General features: G+C 49.0%; 8 protein-coding genes across 8 annotated transcripts; 2 read left to right on the top strand and 6 right to left on the bottom strand.

Annotated features, from left to right (window-relative positions):
- Positions 1-223: 223 nt before the first annotated feature.
- On the top strand, positions 224-1,294 carry EI90DRAFT_3114985 (uncharacterized protein; the record flags this gene model as incomplete). The annotated part of the gene is made up of 4 exons (XM_039062732.1): positions 224-326; positions 387-609; positions 664-942; positions 1,006-1,294. The coding sequence occupies 4 exons, from the start codon at positions 224-226 to the stop codon at positions 1,292-1,294; spliced, it is 894 nt and encodes a 297-aa protein (XP_038924124.1).
- A 202-nt stretch (positions 1,295-1,496) lies between these two features.
- EI90DRAFT_2901045 (PRP38 family-domain-containing protein) lies at positions 1,497-2,621 on the top strand (the record flags this gene model as incomplete). Its single annotated transcript, XM_039054057.1, has 5 exons — positions 1,497-1,550; positions 1,606-1,681; positions 1,734-1,890; positions 1,958-2,073; positions 2,134-2,621. 5 exons carry the CDS (start codon positions 1,497-1,499, stop codon positions 2,619-2,621), a joined length of 891 nt encoding a protein of 296 aa, XP_038924123.1.
- Positions 2,622-4,162: 1,541 nt separating this feature from the next.
- Positions 4,163-5,118, bottom strand: EI90DRAFT_3028922 (uncharacterized protein). The gene is made up of 2 exons (XM_039058083.1): positions 4,858-5,118; positions 4,163-4,795 (listed from the first exon to the last, which is right to left on the bottom strand). The coding sequence occupies exons 1-2, from the start codon at positions 4,921-4,923 to the stop codon at positions 4,625-4,627; spliced, it is 237 nt and encodes a 78-aa protein (XP_038924122.1). The 5' UTR covers positions 4,924-5,118; the 3' UTR covers positions 4,163-4,624.
- Positions 5,115-6,422, bottom strand: EI90DRAFT_60283 (uncharacterized protein). Its single transcript, XM_039067853.1, has 2 exons — positions 6,288-6,422; positions 5,115-6,232 (listed from the first exon to the last, which is right to left on the bottom strand). Exon 2 carries the CDS (start codon positions 6,048-6,050, stop codon positions 5,205-5,207), a length of 846 nt encoding a protein of 281 aa, XP_038924121.1. The 5' UTR covers positions 6,051-6,232; positions 6,288-6,422; the 3' UTR covers positions 5,115-5,204.
- On the bottom strand, positions 6,080-7,036 carry EI90DRAFT_3028911 (uncharacterized protein). The gene is made up of 6 exons (XM_039058082.1): positions 6,876-7,036; positions 6,801-6,816; positions 6,641-6,744; positions 6,288-6,590; positions 6,170-6,232; positions 6,080-6,109 (listed from the first exon to the last, which is right to left on the bottom strand). The coding sequence occupies exons 1-4, from the start codon at positions 7,003-7,005 to the stop codon at positions 6,547-6,549; spliced, it is 294 nt and encodes a 97-aa protein (XP_038924120.1). The 5' UTR covers positions 7,006-7,036; the 3' UTR covers positions 6,080-6,109; positions 6,170-6,232; positions 6,288-6,546.
- Positions 7,037-9,763: 2,727 nt separating this feature from the next.
- Positions 9,764-10,521, bottom strand: EI90DRAFT_60290 (uncharacterized protein). Its single transcript, XM_039067854.1, has 2 exons — positions 10,413-10,521; positions 9,764-10,303 (listed from the first exon to the last, which is right to left on the bottom strand). The coding sequence occupies exons 1-2, from the start codon at positions 10,440-10,442 to the stop codon at positions 9,914-9,916; spliced, it is 420 nt and encodes a 139-aa protein (XP_038924119.1). The 5' UTR covers positions 10,443-10,521; the 3' UTR covers positions 9,764-9,913.
- A 453-nt stretch (positions 10,522-10,974) lies between these two features.
- On the bottom strand, positions 10,975-11,819 carry EI90DRAFT_3028879 (uncharacterized protein). Its single transcript, XM_039058081.1, has 4 exons — positions 11,740-11,819; positions 11,262-11,684; positions 11,058-11,214; positions 10,975-10,996 (listed from the first exon to the last, which is right to left on the bottom strand). The coding sequence occupies exons 2-3, from the start codon at positions 11,345-11,347 to the stop codon at positions 11,058-11,060; spliced, it is 243 nt and encodes an 80-aa protein (XP_038924118.1). The 5' UTR covers positions 11,348-11,684; positions 11,740-11,819; the 3' UTR covers positions 10,975-10,996.
- A 2,877-nt stretch (positions 11,820-14,696) lies between these two features.
- Positions 14,697-15,802, bottom strand: EI90DRAFT_59660 (uncharacterized protein). Its single transcript, XM_039067847.1, has 5 exons — positions 15,794-15,802; positions 15,451-15,741; positions 15,226-15,397; positions 15,014-15,159; positions 14,697-14,959 (listed from the first exon to the last, which is right to left on the bottom strand). Exons 2-5 carry the CDS (start codon positions 15,601-15,603, stop codon positions 14,837-14,839), a joined length of 594 nt encoding a protein of 197 aa, XP_038924117.1. The 5' UTR covers positions 15,604-15,741; positions 15,794-15,802; the 3' UTR covers positions 14,697-14,836.
- Between the last annotated feature and the right edge of the window lie 6 nt (positions 15,803-15,808).

Raw genomic sequence — 15,808 nt, 5'->3', positions numbered from 1 at the left:
ACGACAGTGGGGAATAAGGTAATAGTATTAGGGTTTTCTCAGAATTAGTGAGCTTTCTCATTGTTTCAAAATGCGTGTGGACAATCCAATGCCCGTTATCACGAGACAAGGTTGCTCAGTTTAGCCAATTTGTTGATCATTTCCAGTTTCGTCCGTTTCGTGAGGAGACACGTATATTGCACGACACAATCAGGCGTGGGACGCGTTCAGTGCATCAGTCGGAATGTCCGAACCCCTTGCTGGTACGCTCGTCAAATATTCAGAGAGCAAACTCGCGCTATTCGAGTCTGGCGATCTGTCGTCAAAATCCGTCGTGATCTTTATCGGTAAAGCCCACAGATCAGTGCAGAATTAATTGAAAAAGTGAACCTCTGCGTCATTCAAAGGCGGTCTGACAGATGGGTTGGCAACTGTGGGATATGTTCCCGCTTTATCGAAGAGACTGGAGGCGAATGGCTGGTCTCTCGCTCAGATCACACTACAGAGCTCATATTACCAGTTCGGAATGCATACACTGGAAGACGATGCTGATGACATTGAAGATGCTGTGGAATATCTCAAGACAAAGAGGGGCAAGGAGAAAATCATACTCTTCGGGCATTCTACAGGGTAATCAATAGGTCGTTGGTAACAATCGGGACGCACTATTGACGACATTCATAGGTGCCAAGATGCCATGTGGTACCTTACGGTTCATCTAGGCTCACGAGTGAGCGTAGATGCAGCCATCCTCCAAGCACCCGTTTCGGATTACGATTTCGTCAACCATGCCGCTTCTCCGGAAATTCATAGATGGGCTGAAGAGGCTAGGCGCATCACTGATACCTCAGTGACGAAAGACGAATGGATGCCACGCGAGGCGTCATTGTCTCTCGCGAATGCGCTTGGATCTGGCGAGACGCCGTATACTGCTTACCGGTTCGCAAGTTTGTTTCACCCAAGGTAAGATATATGGCTGCAAAACCACTCAAGGGGACAACTACTTATTCCTTTCTTTCTTCTCAGAGGAGATGACGATTTCTTCTCGGAGGGAATTCCATCCGAAGAATTGGCCTTCAAACTCTCCCAAAAGCCCATGCTACTCTTACTCTGCAACTCAGATGAGTCATATCCACCAACGCTTGCATCTCGGGAAGCAAAAGAAAAGCTGTTAGAGCGATGGATTCGAGCAAGCGAGGGGACGATTGACAAGCTTAGTACTGTTATTGAAGGCGCGAACCATACGGTCGATGACCCAGAAGCAAGCGAGAGAATGCTGGACGTTGTGATTGAGTTCTTGAAAACCGTGGAATGATTAGAACAGCCTTGTCTTGAACTAACATACTGACGCCCCGATTCAAACTTTGGCATGCATGGTGCCTAAAGATTTCCTTTCCACTGAACCCCTCCCCCCATTGGTGTGAGCTCCAGACCATTACGTAAGTATTCCTGCGTGATTACGGAATTAGCCGGCCCGTTCTTCCACTCCAGAATCTTGCCTGTCGCGCACTGTCCAAATGGCAAATACAACCGTACGAGGGGCGACTCAAATCCACGGGGCCAATCCTCAGGTCAATCTAAATGAAAACTAAATGAACTTTGTCGCTGATAGTCTACTCGCAGTAGTTCCTGATAGAAAAAGTGATACGTTCTCGTATATATGAGTCGACCTATTGGAAGGAACATTGCTTCGCTTTGACAGGTGGGAATTGTAGGGGCCTACATAGTATAGCTGTCTGATAGGATCCCACCAGCTGAATCACTCATCGACAAGGCCATCGAGCTCAACTGCATTGGCGGCGTATATGGAAATCAAAGACCCACGCAGTTTATATGTCTGCTGTTAAAACTTCTTCAAATACAACCTGAGAAGGAAATTCTTGTCGAGTATCTTTTAGTGGATGAGTTCAAGTGGGTGCTTTGCAACTGTATCAGTTGTGCAATTGTAATGACTGATTTTATTTTGTGCTTGAAACAGATATCTGAGAGCGTTGGCAGTAATGTATATACGAATGACATTTCGCCCTGTTGACGTGCATGAACTCCTCGAACCCCTGCTAAAGGATTATCGAAAGTTGCGTCTGAGGAACATGAGTGAGTCCTGTCGTCGGAGCCCTCCCCCATGTTTTGACGCGATTGTTTCCACAACTTCAGGCGGTTACGTGCTTACTTATATGGATGAGTTTATTGATCAGCTACTCACGGAAGAACGAGTTTGCGATACCATATTACCGCGAATCCCCAAACGAAATGTCCTGGAAGAGACGGAAGGTTTAGCTCCGAGAACAAGTTCACTGATGGAAGCCATGGAAGGAAACGAAAGAAAGCTTGAGCAAAGACGTAGCAGGAGTCGAAGTGACAGTCGCAGCGGGAGCCGTAGCACTAGTCGTAGCCTAAGTAGGGGTAGGAGTAGGAGTCGAAGTAGAAGCGGGACACCTCCGTCGGACGCGGACGCGAATGGGGAAGACAGATATGTTTCAAGAAGCCCTTCAAGATCTGGCTCAAGTTATCGTTCCCGAAGTCGAAGCATCTCACCAGATCGGATGGATCTTGACGATGGTGATAGGCAAGAGTCGGATCTCTTTCCTGGAATTGGCGGAGCGATAAATGTCGATATCGACGCCATTCCCGGAGATGTTTAACTCCACGTCCTGTGATGTTGCATCTTTAGCAACTCTTCTGAGAATGATTATTATTCACCTCTTCCGGGCGCCAGTGAGTATTCACGACATCCACGCCTTGTCTCCATACACGACAGAAAAGCGGTCAGATTGGAGTGGAATATGGTACTGCAGGCGACATTGTTAATATATATATTGCAATGGGGTTACAGCCATTGAGGATGCAGATTATCAAGAGAAAGCGCGTACTGCATGTTCCTATTCGCTTCAAAAGCGCATTGTTTCAGCAGACATGTGGGACAACCAACAAGCTGACGTGAGCCGTAAGCATTCCTTCCCAGGGGATAGCTAGCTGCGACTCCCGCGGCCGAATAACAAAGCTTATGACCCAAAGGCAAGAATCTCGTCAGAAAAAGCCCCTCTACTTCCTCTAACACTTGAGGCTAGACGGAGCATTAACGGATGCCGCGAGGCAGGGGCTGAAATCTACTTGAGTAGAGGCTGCATGGGATCCTGCCTAGGGCTGAAACAAGCGGGTCGATTTTTTCCACTTGTGATCTTCAGGCTGCTCGTGAAATCATTAATGGTGTAAACCAGCGCGTTTATCGCGCAGTTCGCGAGAACGGATTCATGGGGGGGGGCGATATGTCGCCAATTGACGGCGACTGAATCCTTCCAGCATTAATCTGGACGACAACTGTTAGGGAATGGCCATTAAAAATAATTTCTCCGTATCATGTTGACAGACAAACATTTGCGCAGCGATCGATCCGGATCCGTGGTAGGGCCCGCCTCATCAATAGTGTGAGCTCCACATCAGGTCCCATTCATGGTCAGCAGCGAACAACGCATTTCGCATTAATAGGAGTTAGAAACAAGCGAGAAGATTGGTTTCATGCGTGAGACCACAAAATGGGAAATGATAAATGAATGCCGCCGTCATCGCCATCGAGAGTATTGCAGGGGGAGGAACACTCAGGAAGTCAGCAATAAGGGATCCTCAAGACGAACACGGTGAGCAAAGTTTTGAGCCCTCAGATGCAAGGGAGGAAATCCGACGAGTAAAGACGTTTGTTTTGGCAAAGTGAATCGCACCTATTCTCTCGCAACTCATTTACTTAACGCCCAGTCCTGATTTTTCGGATGTCCTGTGGAAGAAACAACCCGGCATGCCACGCGCCACGCGCCACACGCTACACCACAGCCCAGGATCGTGTGAGCAGCGCTGGTTGGTGTGACAAACAGGGGATTGCGTGATGTAATAAAATTCCAAGGATGTCGACCTAGCCACTATAGTTAGCTCACCGAAGGATGCTTGACTTGGGTCGCGTCTGGATGATAGAATGATATCCCGAATTCAGTAGCAGAGCTTGGGAGCGCACACGCGATATCCGGCCGGTAGGTCTCCCATGGATAGTCAAAGTGAGCGGCACTCAGGGACCCAGATGTTGGATAGAAAAAAATTGGACAGGAGCGACTCGGATGAAAACATTCGCAAGGTATCCATTTCCTCCATTATTTGGATTGGTAGCGTCGAGTTTCAGCCTCTTTAGCCAAGATTTCGTGTCGACACCCATGCATTCTAGCCTGTATCGCTTCACACTGGTATGTTCTAGGCAGTCAAGGCCCACGTTGGCATGTTGGAATGAGCATAATGAACATTTCGGACAACGCCAGAGAGGTAAACAGCCCCAAGAGTTACTTCAACGAGCGACCCACGAGCAGATGCTGCTAACCCTCAATCTGTTGGCAGGATTCAGACGTCGATACTAGTAGCATTACAGAGGGCATCCCATCTCTTGCCGAAAGCGCGCAATGTAGTCCTGATTAATTTATCATCACAGTCAGAGTGAGTAGTGATATAGCGCGACGGTATAGCGATAACATCGCAGTATGGACTTCAATATTTCCAGTTCCTACGATGGACGACAGATGCCGTACAGATGTCTGATAGGCTGTATTGAAAGTGTTTACGGGAACGACTCGAGGGGGGAAGTGTGGCTGAGAATTGTCGGATCATCGGGCTAATTCAACAAATTGACCGAACTGACGTTTCGGACCAAAGTGCTGAGACGCAGCCCTACATAGCCAGGGTATGAACTTTTATGCCGCATACACCAGTATTTATGGGCCGCTGCGATTAGCACGTGGGTGTTGCGTTGAGTCCAGTGAATCCGCAGGCAGGATCCCAGCCTCTACTAAAGTGTGAATCCGGGTCTAATGCTGATGATGTAGAGTGAGCAGCAACACTACATACATAGGCAATGGCTGCAAGAACCACCCCCACGGCGGAGGTCACGGAGGTCAGCAATCCCGTCTGCATGTCGTGGAAACACTAGCGTCTGCAGGCAAGGAAGCACTTGAAGCCATATGGAGCAATGGGTGCTACGAGGTAACAGACCATTGGTGGCGCAAGCGGTTCAAGTCCGTATTGGGTGGCGTGCAACTGAGCAAAGAAGAGGAACAGGTCACTACTGCCATCTCACTTTTCGGAACCATTTGGTCAATGGTCGATCTTGTAGCTTCACATGATTGCTGTGCTGCTGCATTGAATTTACTTCCAACGATCGGATGAGACGCCGATCGCAATCAATCCACCTCGTGTCAACCGCTGGCTTGCTGATATCCTATCAATTGGCGGTCACTAAATCCCTTGATGACATTTGCGAGGCGGACTGTTGGCGAATTTCCCCCGCCGCGCAGGCGTGTGTGGCAGTTCCGGGTTTCATCGATCATGTAAGTTCTGCACCCGATCTCAGGGATGTTCAGCAGTGAACAAGACATTTCGAAACAGGAATCAAAGGGATGAGAACTAAATATTAGTTTCGTGTGTGAGACTACGAGACAATGGGAGTGGATAAACAAATGTATGCCGCGAAAACGGCGCAGTAGGAAGTTTATGGGCATAGTTGATGGATAATACCCCTTCCACGGTATAAATATGAATATGCAGGAAGAGTGCAGCGCGCTATACCCCCTTGACGAACTTGGAACTGTGCTGAGTGGTGGCTCATTAGTCCACTGCCCTGCTCCGTGCCGATTGGGGCTCGAGGAGCTGGTTCGAGCCATCGCCGGCTGCACATGCGCTGGGTTCTTGCCTGCTTCTGGAGAGTTACCGTCTGGTTCGGAAGTCTGGCAGTGGGATGAATGGGTGATGAGACCATGAGTGCGGGGTTTGGTGACACTAGGCTTACCGAACTGATTCTCAGGTGCTTGGGACCCTGCTGCGAGAGTTTCTCCATTCTGGGCGCCCAAGTCAGTCGTTGCCACTCCAGTGGTAGGATCTTGGACGGGGGCATCCACATCCCCACTCTGTGGCAATATAGGACTGAGGGCTATGTCCTCGTCGGGACTGCCCCGTGACGTGATGCGGAGAACCAATAGTAGAAATGATAAATAATGTATCTGCACAGACAACATCAGATTTCCGCATGTATAAATGTTGAACATAAAGGAAAACTAACTGGTCCCGACAAAACCGACATCAAATCCATGACAAGTGGATTGGGCTAATGGTAAGGGATGAAAATCAGCTGGTCTGCGAGCTCTTGTCGGATGGTGTCTCTCACCCAAAAGAGGAGGAGAAATCCTCTTGGGAGTTGTATTGGGACAACGAGGAGGAAACCAAGAATCTTGAGAGTTTATTTAATACAGTGTGGCGTTTGACAAGTATGAGCCTTTACGTACACAACGCTGCCTCCATTTGAACAATGTTTGCTTCAACGCGTCATCACACGATGATCGTCGCAGCCCTCTGCTAAGGATTCGCCGTTGATCAACATGCCAGAGGAGGATGAAAGTGGTAGCGAAGTCCATGAGCAGGCAGACGGTGTCAGTGAACATGGCTGTCGCCATTATGAGATTTCGTCGGAGATTGTGTGAACTGACGGGATGGAACGGAAACTGTAGTATGAGATCGACACGATGTGCAAAGAGCAGCAAGAACTTACGGCCCCTGCTTCGCTAAAATTACTCCGTAAATAGACAGTGCTGTTGAAGATGTTAAATGAAGGAAACGTGTGAGACACAATAGCGCTCACCGCACTCAGCTGCACAGAGGAAAATTGTGAAGATCCAACAAAATAACACAGCTGGACGAGTCAAACGGCGGCAGCTAAAGCATGAACAGGTAGACCGTAAGGCTCTGACCATAGATGACGTTAGACACTTGGGTGGGTGATGGAATGGCGAAGACCTTGCCTAAAGCCCAGGAATACTGAAGGCAAGCACAATCAGAGCGGGAAGAGAGCCAATTGTCAGAATTATACTACTCACAGTGGAGAGCGCTGATCGTCGGAACAGAGAGTAAGATAACGCAACTTTGCAGCGTCACTTCGTTGAATAAACGCCCCGGAACATAGGTCGAGGCAATGACCAGAGCCTCAATATCCTGGTACAACAGCATGATGATATGTTGGATAATCAGAAGGGTCCCAGTGACTATGTGGGAACAAATGTATATCGGCTGGTGTGATCCTGGTCATGGAACTCACCAATTTGTGCCAGGTGTAATGGTACGAGTAGTACAACAAGAATCAGCAAACCCCGCAGAGCGGGACGATGCTTCCCTGAGAAGCTTATAGTCCACCACAGTGCCGCGGAGGCACCGGAGATGAAAGTAAGTAGGGTGAACCCCACAACGCAAAGTGTGATTCTAATGTCCACACGTCAACCACGTTGATCATCGTATTTGAACGCGTGTGACTCACTGGAGTGCGGTGGCCGCCATCAAGAGGGATGTTTTAGGGAAGGGGAATGCTCAGGAAGTCAACAGCAAGGAATCCTCAACACGAGCACGGTGAGCAAAGTTGTTGAGCCCTCGGATGCAAATGCTATTGTGCTACCATCTCGAAGCGACCCAGGTGAAGCATCCTTCGGCGAGCTAACTACAATGGCTGGGTCAACATCCTTCGAATCTCATCGTACAATTTCTTTTCTGCCGCACCAACTGGCGCTGTTCACACGATCCTGGGCTGGCGTGTGGCGTGTGGCATGCCGCTTGAATGGATTTATTTGTACAGATCACGAACCCCGGAATGGGTTGTTTCTTGCCACAGGACATCCAGAAAATCAGGACTGGGCGTTCCAAGTCCGTGAAGTAAATGAGCTGAGCAAGAACAAGCACGATTCACCTTGTCAAAACGTCTTCACTCGACTGATTTCCTCCTAACACCCAGTACTATATTTCAGATCAGCAGCAGAGCAGGAGCGCGCACGCGGTGTCTGGCTTGTAAGGTCTCCCATGTATAGTCAAGCCGAGTGGCAATTCATGAACCCAAAGATGTGATGTTGGATAGAAGAAATTAGACAGGAGCGACGAAAACATTTACAAGGTATGTATTTCCTCCACCGTTTGGTATTTGGATTGATACCGTCAAGTTCTCGACCTCTTTTTAGCCAAGATTTCGTTGCGTGTTAATGCCTAGCGAATTCCAGCGCGTATCGTCATGCACTGGTATGCTCGAAGGACTCAAAGGTTCGTGTTAATGTACATCAATCGCATAACGTCAGCTGAAGGGGTAAGTAGACGCAAATGCCTACTTCGAGGTGCGCGACCCTAACTCTCAAGTTTGTTGGCAGGATTCAGACGTCGACAGCGTAAGAGCGAAACCCATCCTCGGCCGAAGGCGCGCAATGTAGCTCTGGTTGATCTACCATTAACTACGGTGAGTAGGTGATGTTGCCCAACAGTACGGTGATGACATTGGGGTCTGGGCTTGATATTACAATGGGCGACAAGGGGTCGGTACAGGCGTCTAATATGCTGGACAGAAAGGGTGTACGGGAATGACTCGAGGCGTGTGGCCGAGAAGGGTGCTGGGCGCTGTCGAACAAATCAGGCTAATTCGACAAATCGGCTCGATGATCCCAACGTTTCGAGCCGGAGTAGGAAGACTCAGCCTATATAGCCAGGACATCAAGGCTTTCAGAATCCCATGGCACATACAGTATGAACCGCTGCGATTGGTCCGTTCGGAATGCACTGTTGCGTTTAAGTAGTCTAGGCCGGATTGCTAGCGTTGAGTCTAGGGCCACCACTTCAAACAAACAGATAAGTCATTAGCAACAAAATCTTGGATGTGAAGCGAGCTTTTCTCTCATTCTAACTGATGGTCCGCAGATAATCAGGAATGACAGAACAGTTACTACCCGCGCGCGTGGCATTCTGAATGCCAGTCCTCGGCGAACGCCGCTTTCAAATTTTGTGTTCAACCTGCACTGATCCATCGGCGTGTGGCCATCCTTTGTGCTTGTAGTCATCTCTAGGTTGCTCATGGCTCTCACCTTTTTTATTACGATGATCCACCTTATCAGGCCGTTAAGTCTTGGTTATAGTTCTTTGTTGTTGCGCATTATTTGGAACAACCGTAAGTAATACACTGGGCGATCTGTAAACTTCCTCGGAGAGAAGTTTTTCCAAGAAGCATTATTATCACATCCAAGAACCCAACACCGTGTTCCCTCTCCTAACAGATCAACTTCCTCCAAACTTGCGTCGACATTTCACCATATGAATGCTTCTTGTCAGAAGGCTCTCGATGCAGTTCCGCACTGGCGCATATCGCATGTTTGCACGTTGGATCGAACGATACATGTGTAGCACTACTGATGGACCACTTAACCTACTTACTCGTCTTGGGGCTCAAACATTAATCGCACTGGATTCTGCCTTCTGCATCTGGCGCCTTGGTCCTCGAATTATGTGTCCTTTTCCCCGTCTTGCGATGTCCAGTTGGAGGTCATACATGTCGCCATTAAAGAAGTTTACAATGGTCATGGTGGGTTGTTCCCCTCCACCGGTTAGTCGCCCATTTAGCGCAACATTATACACTGTTCAGTGAATATTTTTCGCTGACTCATGCACTCGCGGGCACCGCTGGGCATGTTGTTTTTAAGTGATTCAACTGCCCCCAAAATGAAACCCAAAGCCGCTCCGATGTACCAATGAAGAAGTTCGAAAGGGAAATACGTTGACACTGCAACTCATGCAAGTCAGCTCCAAAAGCGTGCATGGGCGCTTGCTGACCCTCACTATACTAGTTATTACTTGTCTGCGGGTTAGTTGAGAGTGCACTATACACTACTCATGATGGCGCTTCTCCCAGCAGAACCTTAAATTGTGCCAGATATAGCTGGTACTCATTCGGACGACGTGATGAGGCAGAATGGCCTGCTGTAAGTGGCACTGTAACTATATACATGTTTTCGGAGTTGATTCATGCACTATCGAGAGGACATTCAACCACTCGGGTTGAAGACCTAAGCGCTGAAGCGCCGAGGAGTGACCCAAGCGTAGACTTACATGAAGAAGCCTAACAGATTATTTTTCCATGAAGACTAGACATTCCCTGGAGAACGTTCGTCCTCGAGTCGTTTGCACAGTTCTGGAAAGGGAATTCTGTCTCGCTGAAATTTGGGTCTGCGCACATTTTGCGCCGAATCAGCACTTCCATCCAATTCCTCTCTTCGTGTTGCATAAAGTCAGCTAGCGTCTCCACCCCGTACACACGTCTCTTGTTCAGATCCCGTATCAGGTTCAAGGGCCTTCTGACGAGCAACGAAGCGCATTCTAATGATCCGTATACGTTCAGTAACGAAGATTCATGAGATTGTCCCTTTTGGGTCATCACACCGACATGCGCAATCTTCTGTAGGGGGATTGCAGCCCTGGTAGATTGATGATCAGTGATTAGGAGTACAGACTATCAGAATGTCATCAGACGCAGTGGCGTATATAGCCAGTTAGAGGCATTCCACATGCATACTGTTTCCACGAGCGAGCGCGACGAATGTGGGTTGAAATGTGCTCACCAATAGGCCAACGTGAACCGAAAATGCCATCTCATTTGCCAAGAGACGCTTCCCTTGGATTAGGGTCAATGTTGGTGAGTGGCGGCCGGCGACGGGGTGTGCTGACCCGTAGGCATGGCCAGCGTGAATGCAAGAACTGCAGAAAAGAATCGTCAGGCTTACGCGGAGACCAGTATTCTGTCCGCGCTTCAGGAAAGAGCACTCTTCTTCAGGAGGGTGAGGAAGGACTGGAGGCTGTACGGTACAATGGTGACACGAGGTAGCCAGACCCAATGCAAGCGCAATATTGCTGAAAATATGTGCATAGCCCAAAGAAGAGAAATGGGGTGTCTTACTAATGTCTCACTATTTGGAACCACTGATTTCTCTTTGTGCATCGAATTTATTTCTAACGATCGGATCAGCGTGTCCACCGCTGGACCAATTGGCAATGACCGAATCCCTTGAGTAAATCGGTCTCATTCTTGATGGGTCAGGTTCAGCAGCGAACAACACATTCCGCAATGAGAACCAAAGATTGATGAGAATGCGTTATAATTAGTTTCATGTGTGTAGTACATATGCACTGTATCTGACGGCAATTAATCCCCATTACACAGTATAAATATGCAGGAAGAGTACATTCTTGACGGACTCGGGACTGTACTACGTGACCAATTGCTCCGTGCCGATTGGGAGCTTGAGGAGCCAGTTGGAGCCACGGCGCGAGTTTTTGTCCTGTCCTGCTCGATCGGGTTGCTCGTCATTTCGGAACTCTGACGGTGGGAACCGATATCCTGGGACAGGATGAGGACTCCAGCGACTATGACGTGGGAAGTATAATTCTGGTCATGCATGGCATGCACTCACCGAGTTGCGCGAGAAGCAATGGTGCGAGTAATAGCCAAGATGAAGAAACTCCGCAGCGCGGGACGATCCTTGGGAAAGAAACTCATTGCTAGGGCCGATGAGGTAACGAAAACCGAAGCGGGCGAGGAGGGTACAATGCAAAGTGTGATTCCATGTATCCACACATCAAACCAATTGATCACAAGAGTGATATGCCAGCATGCATCTCACTAGAAGTCCTACAGAGCTTTCTGGTGGTCTCGCATGATTATCGCGCACCGGATTCACACCCTGCTAACGATCGGATGAGGCTACCGATCACTCGAAAAGTGATTCCATGATAATATCGTGTCCGCCATACGACAGGGGTTCTACGATTTTCTCCTGACTGAGGTGGCGAAAGTGAGGGCGAGGAGCATCAACCCTATGATAGAAATAGTGGTTCTGAGCGTGCACAACGTCAGACCAATTGATCGTTTCGTTTGGGTGGTGCCCTCACTGTACCGCCATTGTTGGCATCGGGGGGATATTTCGGGGAATCGCCTAGTAGGGTGCGGTGAGGCAACGATAGGGAATTTGTGGAGGAACACACCCAAAGCAAGGCAAATCAGCAACCTTCGGCAAGCTATCTCAAGTGGCTAGAACGAGATTCTTCAAGCATTGTTAAGCGATTTATTGGACTTCTTCATTTTCGCCACACCAGCCACATATGATCCTAGGCTGCGATGTGGCGCGTGGCATGCTGCGCAAACGAGATTGATTGCGTGAATCACCGATCCGCAGAGGTGGCCAGAGGTAAACGTCGCCAATGGGAGTCCGAAAGACCGCAACTGGATGTTTTAACCCCCGCCAGACGTTCGTAGGGTATGCACACCCTTTATTGTTTTATATCTGGATTGGCAGCGCCTAAGTTTAAGCCTCTTTTAGCCAAACTGCTGACGCTCAGGGCGGTTGCGATACGCTTTAGTATCCCGAAATCCGCATTCTGGATGAAGCGGGGCAGAGAGGTAAGCAAATACAAAGACCATAGCTTTAGCGGGCAATAGACAACGGCCAACACGACACCTTAGCGGTGCCCGGCTACCAATAGCATCACAAGTCTGGGGAGCGCACCGATCCCACCATAACATTTTGGTATGAAGATCGTGGAATAGTTCCGTGGTGTCGTAATGATGACGAAACTGCAAGTTCAATACTTCTGGATGATACAACGACGATAGACTGATATAGTTATCTATTAGGTCACAACAGAATGATTATGGGAATGGCACTGAGACAAACCCCTCCACTCCCAGCCAGAGCACAAAGAAAGCGCTGAACACCAAGGCTGCTAAAAACTCATGCCGAACACACGTTGAGCAGCTGTGATTGGTCCGTTCGGAAGGTGAGTTTTGCGTTCAACTTCGCGAAAATCGGATAGGCTCTAGAGCAGGACCCCCTATTCCAGAGACTCACGGAGACAGTGACCCAGAGACACCCAGAGCACCTGGGAGACCCTGAAAGGTTTTCGGGATAAGTTCAGTCAGAGAGAACCTGGCAACGACTTCCCACAAGCAGATATATCATGGACTACGGTTTGAAATAGGATGCGAGCCCTCTCTCGCAAGGTACCCTGGGACAGCGACAACCAGATGGGACCGGCGTGGCCACTTTGAGTGGTTCTGAATATAGGGCCTCGGCCAATGCCGCTTGCATTCAACTTCACGAAACTAGAGCTGCTCGCAACCTCTGCCTTTTCACCATGCACAACCCCACGGATCCAGCTTGTTAAGCTTTTGAGTCCCGATCACATCGTTCCCTGCATTCAGGTTCTCAACGCTGTGTTCTCTGCATCGAAATTTCAACCATGTGAATGCGCCTTGAGCTGGTGTTGCTCCGACAGATACGCATACTAGCATGGGATTTCAACCACATAGAACAATACACTTGCATGACCGTCGACGTACCAATCACACTGGCGACTCTCTTGTTACCGTATATTAATCATACTGCCACTGTCGATGTGTGAACCACCCTGGCCCTTTCCCTTCTCACAACACCCAAAGCTCTCGAAAGGAAGCAAAAAGCAAAAAGTAAAAATCCGTTGATACTAACAACGCGTGCAAAATAGCTCCAAAGGGTGAGAGCAGTAGGCGGTTGCCGACCTTCACCTTATTTCTTGTCGAGAGTGCATCGCGCACTGCTTAGGACGGCGCTCCCAGGCAGAACCCTGGAACTGCCCAGATTCTGGTGAGATGGCATGCGTTCGGATGACGTGGTTAGGCTGCGTTCGGGAAAAATTTGCCCTACATTGTGTGGTATCGGGAGAACATTCGATTCCTCGTGTTCAAGGACCAGAGCGGTGAAGCGCCGAGATGTGGCCCAAGCCCAAACAATGAAACTCACGCGGTGCCCAACCAATTGTTCTTTTGTAGATCAAAGCTTGACCTCCTGGGGAATGTTCATCCTGGAGTCATTTTCGCGATTCTGGAAGGGAGATCCTTCTGTCTCATTGAAATTTGGGGGACTGCATTATACGCCAAATTAGCGCTTCTGCAGTTGGCTGATATCTCCACGCTACACGCGTGTCATTCGCTGAGATCACGTATCAGGCTCAGAGGCCTCTTTTATGAGCGAAGATGATCTATATATACCGCGAGCGAGTGCGACGAATGTGGGTGAATGTGCTTACCAATGGGCCAACGGTAATCGCAAATGCTTTCGCATCCCCCCGATATATGCTTCCTCTGTATCCGGTGACGCAGAGCGAGCAGCGACACTAGTTAGCGCAAGTGGCGACCCGCAGGTATGACAGGTAGTATGTGTGCAAGAATCTTGTCCGTGTTTCGAGGAAAGGACACTCTTCGTTCGTATTGAGTGGTATGCCAGCATCTCCGCTGCATGGGCGTAGCTCAAAGAAGAAAAACGCGGTCTCAGCACTAGTACTAGTGCAGAACTTTCTGGTTGTCTCGCAGGATTCTCGCGCACCGGATCCATACCCTCCTAATGATCGGATGAGACTGGCGATCGCAATCAATCCACCTCGTATCTACCGCTAGCTTGCCAATAAGCCACCAATTGGTGGTTGGCCACTGAACCCTTTAAACGATTGGCCGACTGGTGAATTTTTAACTGTTGCGCGGACCGTGACTGTGGAGACGCGAGCGACTTTTACATGCATGTATATATGGCTCCACTGGCGGATCAACAAGGTTAGTCTGGACGCGGGGGTGCGCTACGCATGGCGGTTTCAGGTTCTAATGGGAAATGCTAGCGAACGAGGCTTTTCGCAACACGAATCAAGAAGGATGAGAACTAAATATTGGTTTCACGCGTGAGATCATGACAAAATGGGTTGATAACAAATAAAAGCGGCAGAGTGTAGGGAGCCATATTCCGTGTCTGATGAATAACGGCCCTTCTGCACCGTATAAATATGCAGGGAGAGTGCAGCGTGCCATACCCCCATTGACGGACTCCGGACCATGCCGAGTCACCCATTAGTCCATCACTCTGCTCCGTGCCGATTGGGTAATCGAGGAGCCGGTGGGAGCCATCACTGGTTGCACGCGACATCGGTTCGGTATGCCAAGTCCCGCAATTCCTGTACCCTCGCATTATCTCATCCCCCCATTCATCTCACCAACAGACTTCCGAACCGATAGAGAACACAATCTGTAGCAGGCGAGAGCACCAGTGCCAGGTGTTGAAGGGAACCCTATCACGATGATGTCATCGTTCTGGAAGACATTGAATTTAGCTTTGGCCCTCAAGTAGTACAGAAAAAGCCGTACATCGAGGCCATCGGGATCAGAACGACACTCTCGGACGGGGGAGCCCACTTCCCCACTCTGATCGGATATCGGGTTGAGTGCTATACCCCTGTCGATACCACTCCATGACATTGGAGTAATACGAAGGATTAATATAAATAATGTACCTGGACAGGCCACAATATTAGACTGGTCGCGTGTATTGATGCCGATTATTAGGAGGAAGAACTTACGGGGCCTGACAAAATGGACATCAAATCCATGACGAATGTGTTGGGCTGGTGATAAAGCATAAAAATACGCAATTCTAGAGGCTCTTGTCAGGTAACATCTCTCTCTCACCCAGAAGAGGAGCAGAAATCCTCTGGGAGATTGAATTGGAAAGATTAAGAGGAATGCAAGAATCTTGAGAGTTATTCAATACAGTGTGATGTTGACAAGTACGAGCCTTTACGTACACAGCGTCGCTTCCCTTTCGATAATACCTGCTTCATCTCATCACAAGGTGATTGTTGCCACCCTCTGGTAAGAATTCGACGACGTTCCGCTTGCCCTAACATGGAAAAGCAAGTTGAAAAACTTGGGGCAAGATTCATCGTATCGGTAAACATGGCTGTCGCCACTACCCAATTTCGTAGGAGTTCGCGTGAACTGACAGTGAGAACGGAAACTGTGAAGTGGAATCGCCACAATGAACAAGGCAAGAGAGGACTTACGGCCCCTGCTTCCCTAAAATTTCCCCATATCTGCTGCTTAGGGTACTGAGCGAAGGAAATATGCGAGACATAAAATACCGCTTACCGGGCTCAGCAACGC

This window comes from Cantharellus anzutake, assembly GCF_015039405.1.
Source record: "Cantharellus anzutake strain C23 chromosome Unknown EI90scaffold_1, whole genome shotgun sequence".
Lineage (NCBI taxonomy): Eukaryota > Fungi > Basidiomycota > Agaricomycetes > Cantharellales > Hydnaceae > Cantharellus > Cantharellus anzutake.
Note: the sequence above shows the minus strand (reverse complement) of the source record. Positions and strands in the feature narration are given on the sequence as shown.